At 48.0% G+C, this 18,902-nt stretch overlaps 1 protein-coding gene across 1 annotated transcript in view; it reads left to right on the top strand.

Annotated features, from left to right (window-relative positions):
- The window catches only part of SASH1 (SAM and SH3 domain containing 1), a 157,073-nt gene that overhangs the window by 43,215 nt on the left and 94,956 nt on the right, over window positions 1-18,902 (top strand). Inside the window, 2 exon segments of the mRNA XM_037842581.1 lie at window positions 12,294-12,344; window positions 12,460-12,509. Coding sequence (XP_037698509.1) covers window positions 12,294-12,344; window positions 12,460-12,509 — 101 coding nt within the window.

The raw sequence follows: 18,902 nt of genomic DNA, 5'->3' as shown, positions 1-18,902 counted from the left end.
AATGATGGGTTAATTGACTTGGAGCTAGGTTGGGCCCATACAGGGAAGCCTTGAGTGCCACGTTGACAGTTAGATATTGTGCTCTTGCTCACAGGGAGCACATGAACGTTTCTGATCAGGAGAATGGAAGTTTAATTTAATCGTGCACACAATTTTGGGCAGGAGGAAGAGCAGTTACGAGACGGTTGCTGCAGCCAGATGAAAGGTGATCCAAGTCTGTGCAGACACCACGTGGAATGGAGAGGACGGCGCGGGTGCCAGGAGCATGTGGCTGGAGTTGGAGCTTGCTGGGTCCTGGGGAGGGAGGGAGGGAGGCTGGGCGGGGGGGGCAGGTCTGCAGTCGGTGGGTAACGGGCAAGGTTCAGGTGCTGGGGGGCGTTCAGGACGCTGGCCCGACGAGGGGCCCACTGGAGTGGAGGGGCACACCCCTTGGTGGTCCCGGCATGGGGCAGTCAGGGACGGGCATGGGCAGTGAGCGAGGGCTTCCATCCAGGGAGTTTGCCGTCCGCGAGGAGAGGTTAGACATCCTTCCCTGTCCTGTCCCCAAGGCAAGAGTTGAGTATGTTTGTGTGACAAAGGGAAGAGAAGATGAGGATGGAGGAAATAAAGGTAAGGAGGGAGAATGAGCTCCTCTTCCTTTTTTTGCGATCTGTGAGATACCGTTGAAGAAGCTGGCCTTCTTATTGGCGGAATGGAAAGTACTGAGGGCTTTGGTGGCTTCTGGGATCCTCCGTTCCCCGGGGGGCATACAGCAGGCATGGTTCATCTCAAAGTCTTGCTTCCCATTTGGTAAAAAGAGAGGTAATTATGCAAACAAATACATAAAGCACCAAAGTAATTAAATTTGAGAACTCAGGCATGCTAAATATTAGGTCATGCCCTTGGTCGTAGTAGGTGTCTGACATAGGAGACCACTGGATGACGGGGCAGCGCTGAGCTCAGGAGGCAGACGGACCCGGCTCAGGAGGCAGACGGACCCGGCTGAGACCCTGGCTTTGCCACTTCCTTGCTGGCTACGTCATATCTCTCCGAGCCTCAGTCTCCCCTTCTTTGGGGAGATAAACATAGCTACCTCTAAAAGCATGAAGCATAACCCTGGCCTTGCTCGGCGAGCTTGAGCCAGCCCAGTCAGCTACCCAGAAAGCACAGTGAGTTCTCGTTTTTGGTGGCTGAGGCTTTGGTAAATGAATTTAGAAGTTGGGATTGGATATTTTTAATTTGGGAGAGGAAGTTAGTTAGTGCTGTTGGAGTGCACATGTCAGCTGAACGTTTTACATGCCGATATTAATAATGTGATGATTATTTATGTGCCTAGGAAATTCTGAGTGCTGTAAAGGGACTGTTATTGATTTCCACAGATTGTGCCTCTTCCTTTCTTTCCTGTTAAATGGCAAGCTTGAGGGAAGAACTTCTCTCCCCTCACATCCACCCTAGTGTTACATCACAAACCTGGGGAGGAAACAAGATTGATAAAGCAAGACTTGAAGAAAAGTATTAGTTTTGCAGGACATAAATTACAGGACAGTTCTCTAGAAAACAAGGAGGTTTAAATCCAAGGAGCTGCTGTCCAGTTGGCTGAGGCACTTGGTCTGGCCGGCGCAGTCACTGGCGTTGGGACGAGAAAGGTGAAAAGCAGTTTGAGGCCACAAGAGCAACAGCCTCAGAGCTGACGGGGTCGTCCCGGAGCTGGTGGGGGGCTGGGCGGAGTGGGTCCTCCTGTCAGGGGGCGCGCCATGGGGGAGCTCTGAGCAGGGCTGACCTGTCAACTCCCCACGCATTCGTAGGGTTCGGTGCCAGACGGAGGCTTCTTGAAGAGGGAGTTGGGGGCCTGCCTGCAGTAATTAGACACAAACCTCTTTCCCTGAAGCCTGTGAGCTTTGGGTGACTGGAGCCTGTGAGGTAAAGGTTCCTCTGCCAGGGCACGTGGCTCACCTGCCGCTTCCGAGACGCTGGCCTGTTTCCAGGTTACGGGTCCCAGAGCCTCCTTGGGCTGCCCCGTGGACCCCAGCACCAGGACTCACTCAAATTCGTGCAAGTGCCACTTGCATCTGCTCCCTCACCCCCCTCGAATTAGTTTCAAAAGAGGCAAAACAAAGCAAGCTCTTTGAGGTTTCCTGAAAGCTTGGCCTTAATCACAACTGGTTTTGTGTGTGTGTCCTTTGATCCGGTCATAGGCTCTTGAGGTGTTCTCAGTGAAAATGCAACAGTCTGCAAAAGGAAAATTGTTGGATTTGCTCAACTAGTAGACAGATTTTAAAAATAGCTCCTGAGTGTTGACATGTGTGAGGTCCTGGGACATCTGTGCCGTACATATGAAACCCGTCGCAAGTGTCGCACATGGAGCTGTGGTGTCCGACAGGTGGCCTGCAGGGAGGGGCCGCGCACCCGTCACCAGCCCAGGCAGCATCCCGGCTCTTGGGGTGGTGCCTTTGCAAGAGTGAGTGCCCCTCAGGCGATGGCAGTGGTGGCGGGTAGGTGACCCCGGAGCCTCCCGCAACACAACTAACTGTTAAGCAAGATGCGGTGCTGCCCTTGGCAGTGCCAGGTGCTCGCTGGGCAAGGCCAGCTCTTGCGTCAGGGCCAGAAGCACACAGGACAGGCCAGGACGCAGACCCAGGCCTCGGGGGGCTGCGTTGCAGGGACTGCTGAGGGCTCGGCCTGCAGCAGGAACTTGGGCAGTCACAGCGGATGAGGTCAGGACTGAGCAGGGAGAGGGGCTGGAGCTGGGGACTGAGAGCAGCCCGGATGGACAGACCGTGGGCAGAGGGAAGGCCTCTCACCTGGCTGACCGTCAGCGGGGGTAGAGCCCCTCTCCTAGGAGAAGACCCCAAGTTACCAGATCGTGGCCTTAGGAAGAAACTGAGATCAGTAACACATAGGCACAGGCTGGGACTGGTGAAGGAAGCCGGTGTTAGCACTTGGGCTCTGGCTGACGGCCGAGAGGGCAGCACAGCGGCCAGGGGTATGCGCCCTGGAAGCCAGCCAGCCCAGGGTCGCTGCCACCTTCCATGGGATGCAGTCCCTGCGCGTGCCTCACGCTCCTCATCTGCATGGTGGAAATAGTGAAGGGTCCTAGCGCAGGTTCCTTGGAAGACTGAGTAATACATGTAGGTATTAGTCCTGTGAGAGTGAACTGAACAAGAAAGTGGTGTGAAGAGCTGTGTTGGAAGTGCTGCTGAAGAGCTCGCGCCTCGAGACAGGATTGGCCAGAACACATGCTCGATTCCTGGTGCAGATCCAGCAGTTACACGCGCTAGATTCCTCATGCAGATCCAGCAGTTACACGCGCTCGATTCCTGGTGCAGATCCAGCAGCTGCAGGGAGCCTGGGGACCTGCCCAGGGATGTGCTGGGCACCCAGGAACACTCGGTGGTTTGGAGGCGCATGGTCAGGGGACCCCAAAAGGGTTTTTGTGGCTCCTACTGGTGTATGGTCCCTCATCTCTTGGACTTTTAAATTGTGCCATTCATATATAGTTATTTCAGGGAGGATTTCCAAGAAAATAATTATTTGGTTTTCTGTAACCCCAAACCACTCACCCAGTTTCCCCTGGCTGCCTCCTCAGGGTACCTTTTCGCTAGCCTTGAGTCTTGCCTGGTGTGCTGGTTTTAATGTATTATGTCCCCCCAAATGCCATTATCTTTGATTCAGTCTTGTGAGGGCAGGAAACATATTGGTATTGAATGGGTTGCAGACTTTTGATTGATGTTTCTGTGGAGAGGTGATCACTCAGCTGAGGGTGAGATCTTTCATTGAATAATTTCCATGGAGGTGTGGCCCTGCTCATTCATCATAGGTCTTGATTAGTTTACTGGAGCACTCTATAAGCTCAGACAGAAGGAGCGAGCTTGCTACAGCCAAGAGGGACACTTGGAAGAATGCAGAGGAGCTGAGAGAGTAGCTGCAGATGAGAGACAGTTGGAAGACGGCTGTTGAAAGCAGACTCTTGCTCCGCATAAGCTAAGAGAGGACAAACACCCCAAAAGCAACTAAGAGTGACATTTTTGAGGAACTGCAGCCTAGAGAGGAACATCCTGGGAGAAAGCCATTTTGAAACCAGAACTTTGGAGCAGACACCAGGTGCCTTCCAGCTAACAGAAATTTTCCGGACACCATTGGCCATCCTCCAGTGAAGGTACCCTTTGTTGATGGACACTTGATGGCCTTAAGACTGTAACTTTGTAACCAAATAAACCTCCTTTTATAAAAGCCAATCCATTTCTGGTGTTTTGCATTCTGGCAGCATTAGCAAACCAGAACACCTGGTAATCCTCCCCTTCCCATTCTCAGCTTTTTACAGTTTTGGTGAAGTTGGGTGGGTGGTGGGGTGGGGGAAGAGTTACTTATGCTCTGTGAGTGATTATGGGAAAGAACCAAAGACTCTCTCATTGTTTACTATGAAAAACATCTTCGTGGGTTATTAAGGACATGAGTCTGTAAATTAAAATTTGGAATATTCAAAACATATACTCTTCATAGCAACTTTCAAAATGTGTATGTGTACCCTTCTCACTGTATTAGAATATTAATAGTTTCTCATTGTAGTGATGACTCGGGTTTGGGGGCAAAGGTGAGCCCTCTGACCCGTGGATTCCCTTTATGTTGAGTTTTATAGAATGAGTGAAAAATTCAGGTGTTAGTGCTTTGAGTGTGTATACGTTGCTTTGGGGCTTGATGGGGAAAACGAGGGTAATTTAGAGGTGATACTTATCGCTAAAGGGATTGCATCTTCTTAACAGATCTCATAGTACCGTTCAAGGCTCTTTATTCTATTGATTCTCTGCAGCACTGTTCCCTCTTTGGGTTCATTTCGGCCTTTTTAGATGCACTGTAGTATCTGAGGGCACTACAGCCTCCCCCACTTGTCTCCTGGCATGACTCCTGGCTTTTATACAGATTCTGGAGGAGCGGGGACACTGCCCACCGGCTCTCTGCCCTGGGAGACCAGGTCCTAATGTTTGCTGTTTGTACTTATTTGAATTCTTTGTCTGTTTTTCCTGAGGAAAAAAATGCTGTCAGCAAGGGGGAAATTGGCTTTGGTCAATGTTTGTGTACATGCAAATATTCTGTGTATTAATATGCATAATCTTATGTAAAATAACTTCTTTCCCAGTAACTTCTGGTAATATTTGGGTGATTCAGGCTAGTTAAGAAAGGACAAGAAAATACTTCTAATTCTTTCCACCCTCTAGGAAATTTGATAGGACAGTTTAAGAAAAAGAGAATTTCTGATATACATTCTAAATTATTGATGCCTCAGCATCAAATAATATGCTGTATTATTTTAAAGGTGGAAGTATATGATACCTTTATATAAACACATATGATGTATACGTGTTGAATGCATGCCTTTAAGTGAAGAGTGCTCTACAGAGATCTATTTGTGGATAAGAAATTGGTCATCATATGGAACTTTTAAAAGTTGGTACTGTTTGGTACCCCAGTTCTTCTGGGTCCCAGTTCTAGAACCCTGAAACTGGGTATAGGCCTGTCAGTTTGGAACCAAATCTGGCTTTGGTTCTATGGAAGGAGTAACTTTAGGAAAAAAAAAAAAAACATTTTAAATAGGAACATTTCTGTTTTGCTTTCTGATTGCAAAGTAGTACATACTCCTTGTAGAAAAATAATAAAACAGGAAAACCTGAAGCAGAAAATAACGCTCATCCTTAAGCCCTCCCCCGCGCCCTGAGGACCTCGGCTTGCTCCCTCCGGGGTTTCTCCGGACACGTGGGCGCGGTGGCGAGCAGATGGCAGCTGTTTCCGTGCCTTAGGACCACCAGACTCAGCCGAGCGGCAGGGCTGAGGTGCACTGCGGGGGGAGCCGTGCGCTGCGCCTCTGAGGGGAGCCCCAGGTGCCCGGCGGCGGGGGAGGAGGGGTCACCGCGGGCAGTGCTGGGGTGGGGGAGCCAGGCGGGAGCCGGGTTTTCCGGTGCCGCGGCAGTGGGCTCGGGAGGGCGGCGCGGCTGCTCCCCGGCGCCGGAGCGCCGCCTGCACACGAGCTTCCGCCCCCGGGACCGCGCCACGCCCGCGGCGGAGACCGGAAGCCGAGGAGCAGGCACCGCCGCCGAGTTCCGGAGCGCGCGGGGGTTGCCGGGCCTCTCAGAGGCGGGAGGGGCGCTGCGCTGGCCGCGTTCAAACGCGGGGGAAAGGGGCACGTTTAAAAGTTGGGAAATCGCCGACTAGAATTCGATGGCCCAGACTCGGTTAGAATGCGGGGGGTTGGGGTTGGGTCAGGTGACAGCCGAAACCGGGGGTGTACTTCCTTCCTTTGAAGTGGGGCGCGCCCGCATCCCTCCCGGGGCGCGCTGGGCCTGCGGAGCTGCGGCTCCCTGTTTTCCAGAGGTTTTCTCCCCCACTTTTCCAGCTGCGAGGCCCATGTGGCGCGTGCAGCAGGGAGCGGCGTGGTTTCCACAGGCGGGAGCCCGCTGAGCAGGCCCAAGGGTCCGGCGTGTTTCCCTGGACTCGGTTCCCCGGGCGGGTTCCGGCCCCCGGGAAGGAGGCCGCGTCCGGGTGGGTCCAGGGCCCCCTTTTCCAGGTCACCTGCCCTCCGGCTGCACCGTGGAGTGACGCGTGTGCACGTGCGAGCAGGCCTGGGCACACAGGCCTGTGCACATTTTGGTTTGGGTTTTAGCAAGCCACTGATGTCATCTCAAAAGTTTTTTTTCTTCTATGTTAGATATAATAAGCATTTAGGGAAATGTTGTTTCCAGAAATTTCCCCAGTTGACAAGAAATGGATTTGAGGTTTTATCCTCCCAGTAATTTTTTGTCATCTGATTCATTTTTAAGAAAGCTGTCTAGTACTATAGTTTAGTTTCTTTCATCAAAATAGAAATAAGAAATGATTTTATTATGAACTTTATTAATCATACATGCTTGCATAGTTTTCTGTGAAACTGGTTATTAAAATTTTTCACACTACTAGAAAAGATTTGAGCATACAAGCATGACTAATTTGAGAGATTGTTTTAATTTTTATTTATATTAATATTTTTCTTATCAAATTTAGTTTGGGGACTCATTTTTAAAAAATGTAAAAGTGCTACATGGTGAAAAAATGGTATTTCAGATATTTTCTCATGAATTTATAAATGTGCACATGTCTAGTTAGTTTAAAAGCATGTGCTGGATCTGAATGCTGTATTTGTAGACTGATCTTGGTCTTTCGTCTTTAAAAAAGATAATAAAAGTAGTAACAACTAACTGCTTATAAGAAAAAAAAGGCAAAGAGAAAAGAAGCCTAGATCACTCCTGTTAACTTTTAGTGTGTATTTTCCCACATGTTCCTACATGTACACGTACAAACAGGCACACATGTTGGGGCGTGTTTATATTTTGGTGTGGTTTTCAATGTTGTACTTCCTTTAATTGAGAAGGTTTCTATAAGGGTTTCTTATGTTGCTAATTATTCTTGTCCTTAACTAATGACTGCTTCTGTAAGTGGTTTGATGATGAACAGTTTAATCTATAGGTCACATTCCATGCTTTTAAAAATTTCAGCTAAGTTGTAATACTGTCATTTATAATTATAAGGTGCGCTTGGCCACCAGTGCTTTGTGGCTCTCAGATAATTCTGGATCCTTCGCTCAAATGTTAACACAAACTGTGGAGTTACTTCCCACTAAATACTGTGTAGAATGTCAAGCACAAGTCAGTGAGTGTATCATCCACAAAAGTTGTAAGGATGGAATATTTATACTTGGGAGGCACTAATGAGCACTTTCCTAATGAACTTCTGGTTGCATTCAGCTTTGGAATGCTTTTCTTCAGCGTTCTGTTATAACATATAGATGCAGTGTCTGAATTTCATGAATGTGAATTATTTTCTCCATTGACCAAAGAAAATGCTCAAGTGTTAGGAAAGCATCAAAGTTTTGGTGGTCAAGTAAACTTTAATAGTGAACATTGTGATATTTTGTGATGTGATGCTTGGAGTGTTCTTCAAGGCAAAGTGGGTGGAGGAAACAGAAGCAGCAACTCATCGCGTGTTGATGGTTGTTAAAGGTGGGCAGTGGGTATTTGGGAGTTCGTGCCACTGTTCTCTCTACTTTTGGATAGTTGATATTTTCTACAATAACAAGTATGAAACGAGAGAGATAATAATTATATAGCCTAAGGAATTGTGATATTTCAACCTTTTAAGTGATAGGCTCAGGAAGATAAACTACTTGAGCAAATGCTGTTAAATCCTGAATAAATGGTTTCATTTCGGCAGTTTGTGTGAGCACCCAGCTCCTTGGCAGCTAGGGTGGGGGACGTTCCCAAAGGTGTCTGGTGCCCTTGTCCAGTGGGCTCTGGAGGCCCCCCCTTGCAAGGGGAGACTGTGGTCCCCCTGCCCCTGGAGGACAGCAGAAGGGACGCCGTGGTTCTCCGGCGACTGTGCTGCATCGTGGGCGCCCAGCAGTCTATGGGGTGCCACGTGTATGCCCCATTCTCACCCTGCTGCGGTCTCAGCTGTGAGTAGCATCAACCTCCAGACCAGTGAGCTCGCTTCCAGGTGCTTCTGGGCCTCAGCCCACCTCAGGATCTTCCCGGACACAGCCCCAGACCCCCAGAGCAGGGGCAAGCCTTTTCTTGTCCCCGTTCTGAGTTCTCGCCAGGAAGCCATGAGCGTAACACAGCGTGTGTTGGTCTGTGCCAACTAGTGTGGGCGGTTTTTTCCACGGCAGAAGGAGCTGGCTGTGCAGTGAGGGAGAGGACACCTCGCTTCTCACCGATCGTTTCTTTCCATGCCTGGTTTGATGGCATTCACAGTTGTTAGTACTCTCATCAACATGATGACTTCCAGGTCAGGAGTCGTTGGCCAGCTGTTGGTCGTCCTTTGAAAACAGTTTGTGGGTGAGCAGTAAGACACATCTCGTTCTGAATCCAGCTCTGCCCACACCGCTGGGTCCCTGAACAAGTTTCCTGCCCCATTGCTGTGTCGCACGGGAAGATTTGGGGCTTGAGAAGGGGACGGCCTGACCTGGGACAGTGAGGGAAGGAGCCAGGCACCCCGTCTCTGTCCATTTGGACCTGCAGGCTGCTGCTTTTCTTTGGGGGGCGACAGTCTTCCTTGCAGGCGCGTAGCTGGGGCTCCAGTAGCCATTGTGCTGCACCTTGTGTCGTGGAGGAAATCTGGTTTTGGCTGAGGGTAAACACAATAACAGTTGTGCAGAACATCTACTAAGACTTGCTTGTAACTCTGCACTCAAGCCTTTCACTGACAGTTGAGCAAAGCATCAACGTTCCACTTCTTGGGCTGGGTGTGAGCCCACAGGGGTTTGCTGCATTTTTTTGTTATATGTTTTGTGCATCTTAAATATTTCATAATATTCACACATACATGCTAATCATTACTCTTCACTTTTGTTGTTGAGATTATGTGACATTTTTCAGTGCCATGATAATGGAGGTTGCCAACAGTCTGTTCTCTCTGGGCATCTAATAAGTCCTTAGGGCAGCTGTGCTCTCTTCTCAACTGTGTGATATTTTACTTTAGTGTGCTTTGTTCTAGGAAATGGTCTTGATGATAGTTGTTGTCTGTCTTCTCAAATGATAATAACTAGATTTGCCCTGAAAACATTATTATATGGCATGTTTTGGGGGAAAAATTCAAAATAGAAACATCACTCTTAGGATGGCCAGCTTAATGTTAATAAACTGCTCCCAATAAAACACATCTGGGTCCATTATGGAAAGGATACTTTGTAATATATTGCACAGAAGACTAGAACCCAACTAGTTCCCAAAAAGTGGCTCACATATAGTCAGTTGCCTATAAATAAGTAACAGACTCGTGTGTTAAGAGGAAAATGTTTAAAATGTACTTCTGATCATCAAACATTGTAATATTGTGGTTAGCAAGCACCTGCTTTGTGTGCAGGAACACATACATTTGCATAAAATACACCAACGTTATATTTACCAATGGCTTGCAAATGATGTACTTCATAAATAAAATTTGTTAGAAAAATGCAGACGAAAATATACAAAATGCACAGTAAAAGAAAGTGACTTCCTCTAACAGGCCGCCGTGGACACCTGGAGGAAGGAATGAGAGGCCGACCTGGTCGTGGGTGGAAGTGGAGGGTGGGTGAGCTGGGGCGGACGGGGCAGTTTCAGGGAAGGCTTCCGAGGACTGGTGGCGACTCTTCATCGTCTGAGGCTCTAGGGGAGCTGCTGGACCATCCCCTGAGCCCTGTTGTGTAAAAGTGGTGCATCAGGTTTGGAACAGAAACAGACTTGCTGTTAGGAATGCAGACAGTGTCAGCCGCAGGGCAGATCTGTGGGCTTCGCGCCACCCTGATGTTTCGTAACCCGGCCGACAAAGCGCATTTCTCAGCTGCTGTTCCAGAATCTCCCCAGTCTCGGAGATGCCCACCCCTGCCACTCTCTTCTCTCCTAAGCAGTCGGGATTATCCCTGTAATTTGTCTTTAATTTTACGTCACGAAAGTACCCTTCTTGGAAATTAACAGCAACAATATGATAATACCTTTATATCAAAATGGATCGAATTCTTTCTGTCCAATTAAAGTAGCTTAAAACATGAGTCCAGAGGTCACTCTGGAAGTTGTTCTTACGCGCTGTGTAGATATCACCTTTTAGACTTGAGTGCATTGGAACGGCTAGAGGGAAACACCTGAAGCTGTCGAACTGCAACCCAGTGACCTTGATTCTTGAGGACGATGGTGTAATTGTAGCTTGCACAGTGTGACTGTGTGACTGTGAAAACCTTGTGGCTCACGCTCCCTTTATCCAGTGTATGGACACGTGAGTGGCAAAATGGGGACAAAAATTAGATGAAGAATAGGATGGGATGGAGGGGATGGAAAGATTTAGGTGTTCTTTTTTGCTTTTATTTTTATTTTGGAGTAAGGAAAAGGTTCAAAAATTGATTCTGGTGATGAACGCACAAATCTGTCATGGTGCTGTGAATAATTACACTGTGGATGACTATGGTGTGAATATATCTCAATTAAGCTGTACTAAAAAAAGTGAACAATAAGGGGTAGGAGGGGAATGAATGTTTTGGATGTTCTTTTTATTTTAATCTTTATTTTATTCTTTGGATAATGAAAATGTTCGAAGTTTGTGATGATGAATGCACAGCTCTCTGACGATACTGTGAACAACTGATTGTACACTTTGAATGATTGTATGTTATGTGATTATATCTCAATAAAATTGCAGAAAAATCCATGTAATAAAGGTATAAATAAAATGGAAACTTTAAAAAAATATGGGAAACAAATGGATTCAATGAAAGCAAAGGAAATAAATGGTTGGAGTAAATAAAAAAAGTGATTTTTTTTTTGAATCCTAAAATTTAGAAAAATAGAGAAAGGGATATGGAGAATATGAGATTTTAAAAATAATTATGACATTTCAGACATACAAAATGGTATAAAGAATATTATTGCAAAATTAATGTACTGCTTGAACCCAGCTTGAGAAGACATTTTATAAAAAGTGGAGCCCCCCTTCTTGAACATCTCCCCTACACTGCCATCTCTCACCTGAATCAGCCACTGTCCTGGGTTTGCATATATTACTGCATTGGTGGATTTTACCATCTACTGTTCTGTATAGCATGGACTTTTGTTTTTATAGAGCAGTTGTAGGTTTACAGAAAAACCCTGCAGAAAGTACAGTGTTCCCACACACCCCTCGCCTTGTAGTGTTCCCCTGTTAGCTTGGCATGGTTGTAATTGACAGGAACAATATTCACCATAGCCCAGAGTTTATATTAAGGTCACTGTGTTGTACACTTCTGTGTTTTTAAATTTTAAATTTTTATTCTGCTGTCATATATACAACCTAAAATGTTGCATTTTATCCACTTTGAATTATACAATTCGTTGGTGTTAATCATGCTCGCTATGTGCCACCATGTCATCATCCATTGCCAAAACATTTCTGTCACCCTGAACAGCAACTTCCCTTCCCAGCAGTTCATTTTCCATTTTATATTTGCACTGGATTCCTGTTTTACATATTTCCATTTATAAACTTACTCTGAGTTATACTTTTATTATTTTTTATTATTTATTATACACATTATGTGTGTGTCCTCTGCAGTAAAATCATTCAGTGTCAAGCAGCGAAGTTTGGAAAACAATTTGATTGTAAGAGACCAGAGCTCTCATTTTAAAAAGACTTTAGTTTTTCCAGAAAATCTGTTTATCTTGCTGCCTCCTGCCACCGTCCCCTCGTGTTTCCCAAATCCCCCCATCTCCTCTTACACGTCTGTTTGTCTTTCTGGTGTGTGCCACGTTTGGAAGCCCCGTTAAACCGCATCTGTTCCCTTTCAGGAGAAACCCGATGCCGTCCCCACGTCACTTCAGCTGCAGTCTCAGATTGAAGTAAGCACGACTTTCATCAGCTATTTTTGCTTCTGCCTTTTTTTAAAATACACGATCTCTGTGAGTCAGATGAAGCTGCTCCCTGCCTCACTGACCCACACGTCTTCTCTCCTAGGAGCCGCTGGGCTTCTGCAGCGCCCCGGCCACCCCGGAGGTGGGGACCAGGTAAGTGCCCCCGGCCCAGCCCCACCCCAAGGGCCGCTGGTCATTGCTGCTGAGTTCGAGTGGGGGCTGCAAGGGCGCTGTGTGGTGCGGTCGGTAACACGGGGTGTCTGTGAAGACTTGTGGGTGCCGCTGCCCAGTGTGAGCTGCCGAGTAGATAAATGTAGGGGAGGGGAGAGGGCAGTCGGAGTCCACAGATGGGTGTTCTTTTACGTGAGTGTTTGGAGGTAGGATACAATCATAAGAAGCCAGTGTGAAAATAAAACACGTGGCGGAGGAAGCTGTGAGGAGCCTCCCTGCACCTCAGTTTGGGGGGTGACCTGAGGGCACCGGGGGCGCAGTAGCAGTCCCCAGAAGGTCATGGTTCTGCTTTTATGAGGCCCCCAGTCCTGACTCGGCCCCTGTAGTTTCTGCTCTTGTGGAAGGCAATTCTACACTATACCTTTTATTTCCAGAATTTCTTTCAAGCCCCTTAAAATAACAAAAACAAAACAAGTGTATTTTTTCCTGTAATCTTTCCCGTTTCTACTTTATTCCTTCACAATTACCTTAGAATGTTCTGTTTATGAGCTTCTGAGATAAAGAAACTTGAAGAAAGCCCATTTCTCCAGACAGCTACTTCCTTTGGCACTGAGCCGCTGTGCCGTTCCGTGCCCAGAGAGGCGTAGACGTGGCTTAGGAGCGAGTATTTCTGGAATGAAAGCACACATTGGGAGCACATGTGTGTGTTAATCTGTGCATGCACGTGCTGGCCGGGGGCAGCTTTGGCAGAACTGAAGAGGGACGTGGAAGGTGGCAAGAGAAGAAAACTGAGGCTGTTAGATGGAAACTGCGAGTCCCATGAGTGTCCTCGGTTTCAGATCTGCGTGGTGTGGCCAGGGGTCCAGGGTGGATGCTGGGGTGGAGATGGGGGGGCTCCTGCCGGTCAGCAGCTCTCCCCAGCTCCACTCAGGGACTCTCTCAGTATTCCTGAATGCGTCAGGAAACAGTGCTTGCCTGCCTTCCTCAGAATAAGTGACTAACCAAAGCTCTACTAACCTTTTGAAGCCACACACTTCTGCCCTCAGCTGTGGGTAGCGCTCTTTCTGTATTTGTCTCCTCACTTGGTGAAATGTGGCCAGAGAAAGACCAACAGCCTCCTTTGAGCTTCAGAAAATGTTTTAATGTGTGCATACTCACACATGTGCACATATGTGTGCACACACAAGTGCACATGCATGTTTTCATGCATGCGCAATGCACAGTGCAAATGCACGCTCACACATGCACACACATGCACCCTCACACATGCACACATGTGTATGCACACACCTGCACATGTGGCTCACACGCACACGCACATGCATGCACACGCTTGTACAGTGGGGATTTATTAACTTACAATTAACTTACAATTTTACAGTTCTGAGGCTGTGAAAAGTGTCTAGATCAAGGCATCAACAGACGGTGCTTCCTCCCCAGAGACCACCCTGAACGAGGTGGGTCACGTCTCAACTTGAGATCTACTCACAGTGGGTCCACGCCCGTGGGGGTGGATTAGCTGTAAGAACATGGTCTTTTCTAGGGTGCAAACAGCTTCAAACCATCACATGCAACTACTCCTAAACATTTTCATCACCCCAAAAGGAGACCCTGTGTACATTAAATAGATGGTCCCAATTCCCCCACCACCCCAGCTCCAGCCCTGGGCAACCACTGATTTGCATTCCATCTTTATGGATTTTGCTCTTCTGTGTATTTAACATAAATGAAATCATACAGTATGTGTCTGGCTTGTTTCACTTAGAATTAGGTTTTTGAGGCTTATCGACATTGAATCATGTATCAGCACTTCACGCGTAAGCTGCTGACAGCCCCAGCTCTCCATGGAAATACTGACGTTTTGACATTTAACTGCTTACTTAGGTGTTTCCAAGCAATTTGAAAGTTTCAAACCATTTTGTTATTCATTTCCCTATTAATGGTTTTTGAAAATTGTGGTTCTCTTTTGTTTTTACTTTTAAAACCTTTGATTTGAAAAAAAAAAAATTGTATTTACAGAGAAGTTGCAAGACTTGTTCAGTGAACTCCTGTATAAGCTCCAGCTAGACTGACGAGTTTGGACATTTTGCCACATCTGCAGGCTCTTACACCCTCTCCTGCACACAAACCCCTATATTATTATTTCTGCCAAACTCTTTGGGGATAACTCCTTGCCCATGCTGTGGCCTTCACCCCTGAACACCTCAGCATATGTCCCCTAGGACAGGGACATTTACAGAACCACAGTGTCAGTATAAAAACAGGGTGTTTAACAAGGATGTTTGTTAATACACAGGTCATGTTCCGACTTCTCTAAGTTGCCCAGTTATGTTGCTTACAGGATGAGGTTTTGGTCCGGCACTTTTTTTCGTGACTCATCACATTGGCGGGTCATAGCTCTTTCATCTCATTTAAACTGAAAGGTTTTCTGGGCCTTTCTTTGTCTTCTATCATTTTCACATTTTAAAAAAGTTGAGGCCAGTTGTCTTGTGGAATGTTCCTCTTTTTCAGATTCAGGCAGGGCGTTTTGATGTTGCCCTTGTCTGCACTACAGCAGAGGCATGGGATGTCCGTCTGTCCCATTATTGGTTATTATTTGATCACTTGATTAAGGTGGGGGCTGTCAGGTTTCCTCTGAGAAGGTACAGTTTTCCCTTTGTAATCAACAAGTAATTTGTGGGAAAACATTCGGAGACTGCGAAGGACCCTGTTTTGATGGCTCCTGTGTGCTTTGAGGACTCTTATCTTGATTGGCGGATGGTAATACACATTTTTAAGTAGAGACAGTGATGATTATTTGATAAATCTTCTAAAAGATTTCTTTTTCTTGAAAAAGATGAGGTATCACTCTTTAAATCCTACGTTAGATTTTGATTTCAGTAGGTTTTATGCAGTATTTATGTTGAATAATTTGTATTCTTTGTACTTGAAAATGAAAATTCTTTCAAATGGAAAATTCTGCTATTCTTCAGGTCACCAGTGCCTTGCAGTTGGATGTGAAGCACCAGGATGACCTGTCGGTTGTGTCTGGTCAGTGTGTGAGCCGGCAGTGCAGCTCTGTGGGGAGTTTTCCTCAGCGTTTCCTTCAGAAGGCCGAGAATGGCCCCCACAGCCACGCCCTGAGAGGCAAGCATGCAGGCCAGGTGGGGGCTCCTGGACCCCAGCTCCTGCCTCCCGCCCAGAGACCCCCTCCTCCCTCTCCCCCAGGCATAGCCCGCTCCAGGGGAGGCCTCTGGCATTAAATAGGATGCAAATGCTTGATTTCTAAAAAATCGGCTACTTTTCCCGGAGCTTAACGGGGTTTCAAGTCTGAAGTTATAGGGCTGCAGCTCTCCTTAGAAGGGCAAAGGAGGTGGGTTTCTTTTGTGAGGGAGACAAACAAGCAGCAAAAAGTCAGATGTACGTGACATCTTGGCACGTGGAGAGTCCGGCAGGAGGCTGCATGGGGGTGCCTGCCTGCAGTCTGCGTGCGTTTGTGTATACCCATATGCACAACACATATATCCATGTGTACACACCCATAGGTTTGTGTATATATGTACACATATGTGTATGTACCTGTTTATGTGTTTATGTAGATGCACGCCCATGTATTTTTACATACCCATATATTTACGTATGTACACTTGTATGTTTATGTACACACACATTTTTTTAATGGGGTCTGCCCTCCCAACTTGACTCAGTTCCTGTTCATCCTTATTTTCTTACCCTTTATCTGGTCCCGTGACATGCTTTCACTGAAAATATGATGGGTGAGCTTTCATTTGAGCCTTTTCCGTTTACTTCTCTGACACTGCCTGTTGATGAGACAACCTTTTTACAGCAAGCTTGGATTCGTGTCGACTGGCTGAAAAGTCAGATGTTGGTTAAATTTCCTGTTACTCCAGCTCATCTTCAGAATATCTAGTGGGTAAGACTTTTTTTTGCTGTGAAATATCCTCATAACTGTATTTATTAGGAATGTCTTTAGCAACAAATGACTGAAAGCCTGACAAACAGTGGCACCAACAAGAAGTTTCAGTGAATGCCTGCTCCAGGGACAGGCCCGGGGACAGCACTACAGCTGGGTGGCCTTCGGGGGCCCAGACGGCCTGGCCAGCCTCTTGGTGGCTGCTGCCCCTCCAGGGCCTCACTGCGTGGCCATGGTCCTCAGGCCCCTCGGTGGCTGCTGCTCCTCGGAGAGGGATGGGAAGAGGATGTAGGGAAGTAGGAATGGAGCAAAAGCCCAGACGCTTTCCTAGAAACCCACCCAGCATATCCCACCAGCTCTCCCCACCCCCACCTATTCTCACAGCAGCTGTTGCAGCACCTGCTTGGGGAGCCCGGCTCTGCTTTCTGGGCGCCGGGACGTAGCTGGACAGGACACATGTGAGCCACATGCAACTCACATTTGAAGGAGGGGAGAAGTAATAGAAAAAATAGTATGTGTTTGAAATGGTGTTTTGGAGAAAAATAAAGCAAAAGAAAGGAGCCCAGAAAAGGGTCACTTGTCCACTGCAGCAGTCAGTTGGAGAAGTGAACATTTTTAGTGGAGTGCATTGCAGCCCTGAACAATAGGGGTTTCTATTCCTAAGGAAGGAGGGAAAGGAGATATGGGGGTGGGAAACTGGCAGTGTTTTCCACAGTAATTTATTATTTTATTTGCATATGTGTACCTACAAAACAGGGTAACCTGAAAATAAGCTAGCTGTCAAACGACTAAGCCATGTGCCTGGGTTATTGGATGTCTCCCTTCCCTGGAAGCCAACTGCAGTGGGTCCATCCTTTTGTTCTAGGTGTGTATGTAGGCGGTGGTGGCTTTTATGGTGTCAGTTCATGTGGACTGAAAACTGGAAAAGAATAAGCCACTACCATTAGGTAATAGTTGCTTGCATATATATGCCTGGAACTGACCTAAGCAGTTCACACTCACTTCCTTAATTTTCACCCTCACCCATGAGAGTTGGCAGGCAATTAGCCCTTGGTGAATGGTAGCAGCTACAGTTTCCATTCCTGGGTTCTCCTGGAGATTAGAGCAAGTTTTACCCTCCTCTGAGTAGAAGCCATGTCTTAGTTTTGTCAGGTCCAACATAAATCTCAAATCATCACCGTAGACAAAGTTTGAAACCTCTTTTCTACCAAGTCTTTCACAGGATTGAAAATTCTCTGATTTAGTTCCACTTTTTTCATACCTTTGACTATACTTTAACTGTTTTTCTGTGAAAAGGTTCAAAAAGAGCAGCAGGATGGGAATGGAAGGAGGATGGTGGATGCCAGCTGGGGGTGTGTTTTGTGGGGGTCCGAGGGCAGGGCAGAGCCCACGGGCACCTGGTGCACCACCTGTGCCTGCAGAATTGCATCATGGCCCAGGTTGTGGTCACTCGGCGTCTCATCCCCTGGCCGGGTGAGGCCCCCTCTCCTCTCGCAGCCCCTTCTCCGTGTGGCTGTGTCCAGCTCCTCTGTCTGCCGGCCCCGGGTAGCTCAGTGAGCACTGGGTCTGCCACACCTGGGCGCTGGTGCTCCTGGCCCAGCAGACTGTTGTTGTGTGAGAGTGAGTGTGAGTGGGTGTGAGGAGAGTAAGAGAGTATGAGTGCAAGTGTGTGCACAAGTGGGTGCAAGAGACCACAGGAGTGTGCGAGTGGGTATGCACGCAAGTGTGTGCGTGTGCGCAGTGTGTGTGAGTTTGGGTGAGTGTGCAAATGAATGTGTTTGGGGCTGAGCCCTGCATGCTTTATCTCTCTGCGCCTGCTTCTGGCACACAGACGTTCCACGAGGCTGAACACATGCATGCATGTCGTGTGTGTGCACAGCCTTTGGTCCTTTGCTCCATGAAAATCTTGCCATTTCCCAGCTGGAACCTCTTTCTGTCCTGCCTCACCCCTGGCCTTGAGGCCCGAGCCCTGCTGAAGGTGCCCCTCATGGGGCCAGTGGCCCACGGCCGCACTCCCCCCGCCCCGTTCTGCATCACCTCCCTTGGTGTCTGGGATGTCGCAGGGTCCAGCTCCCCCCTCTCTCTGGGCCCACGCCTGACAGCAGCTGCCTTTTCCCTGCCCTCCAAGGCACCCTCCCACTCCCAGATGCCAGGCCCTCAGGTGCCCACCTCAGGTGCCCACCTGTGGCTGTAACCACCTGGCAGCCTCCCGCCGGATGTCTGCTCGCACACGCCCTGTCCTCTCCGTGCACACCCTTGAAACAGAGCTCGTGGCCCCCTTTAGCCCGCCCCTGCCTCTCCCAGCACCTGGCTCCTTGCCCGCCTGTCCCTGCTCCCGTCCCTGAGCCCTCTCTCCCGGCGCCCTGGCCTCACAGCTCAGCACACCATTAGCTCCCGCTTCTGGTCCCTGACCCTGCGCAGCCACGCCGGTGCTGCTCTCTCCACCGTTTCCCTGTTTACCT

The sequence above is a fragment of the Choloepus didactylus genome, chromosome 7 (genome assembly GCF_015220235.1).
Source record: "Choloepus didactylus isolate mChoDid1 chromosome 7, mChoDid1.pri, whole genome shotgun sequence".
Taxonomy (NCBI): Eukaryota; Metazoa; Chordata; class Mammalia; order Pilosa; family Megalonychidae; genus Choloepus; species Choloepus didactylus.
The sequence above is the reverse complement of the archived record's forward strand: the minus strand, read 5'-3'. Positions and strand labels throughout refer to the sequence as shown.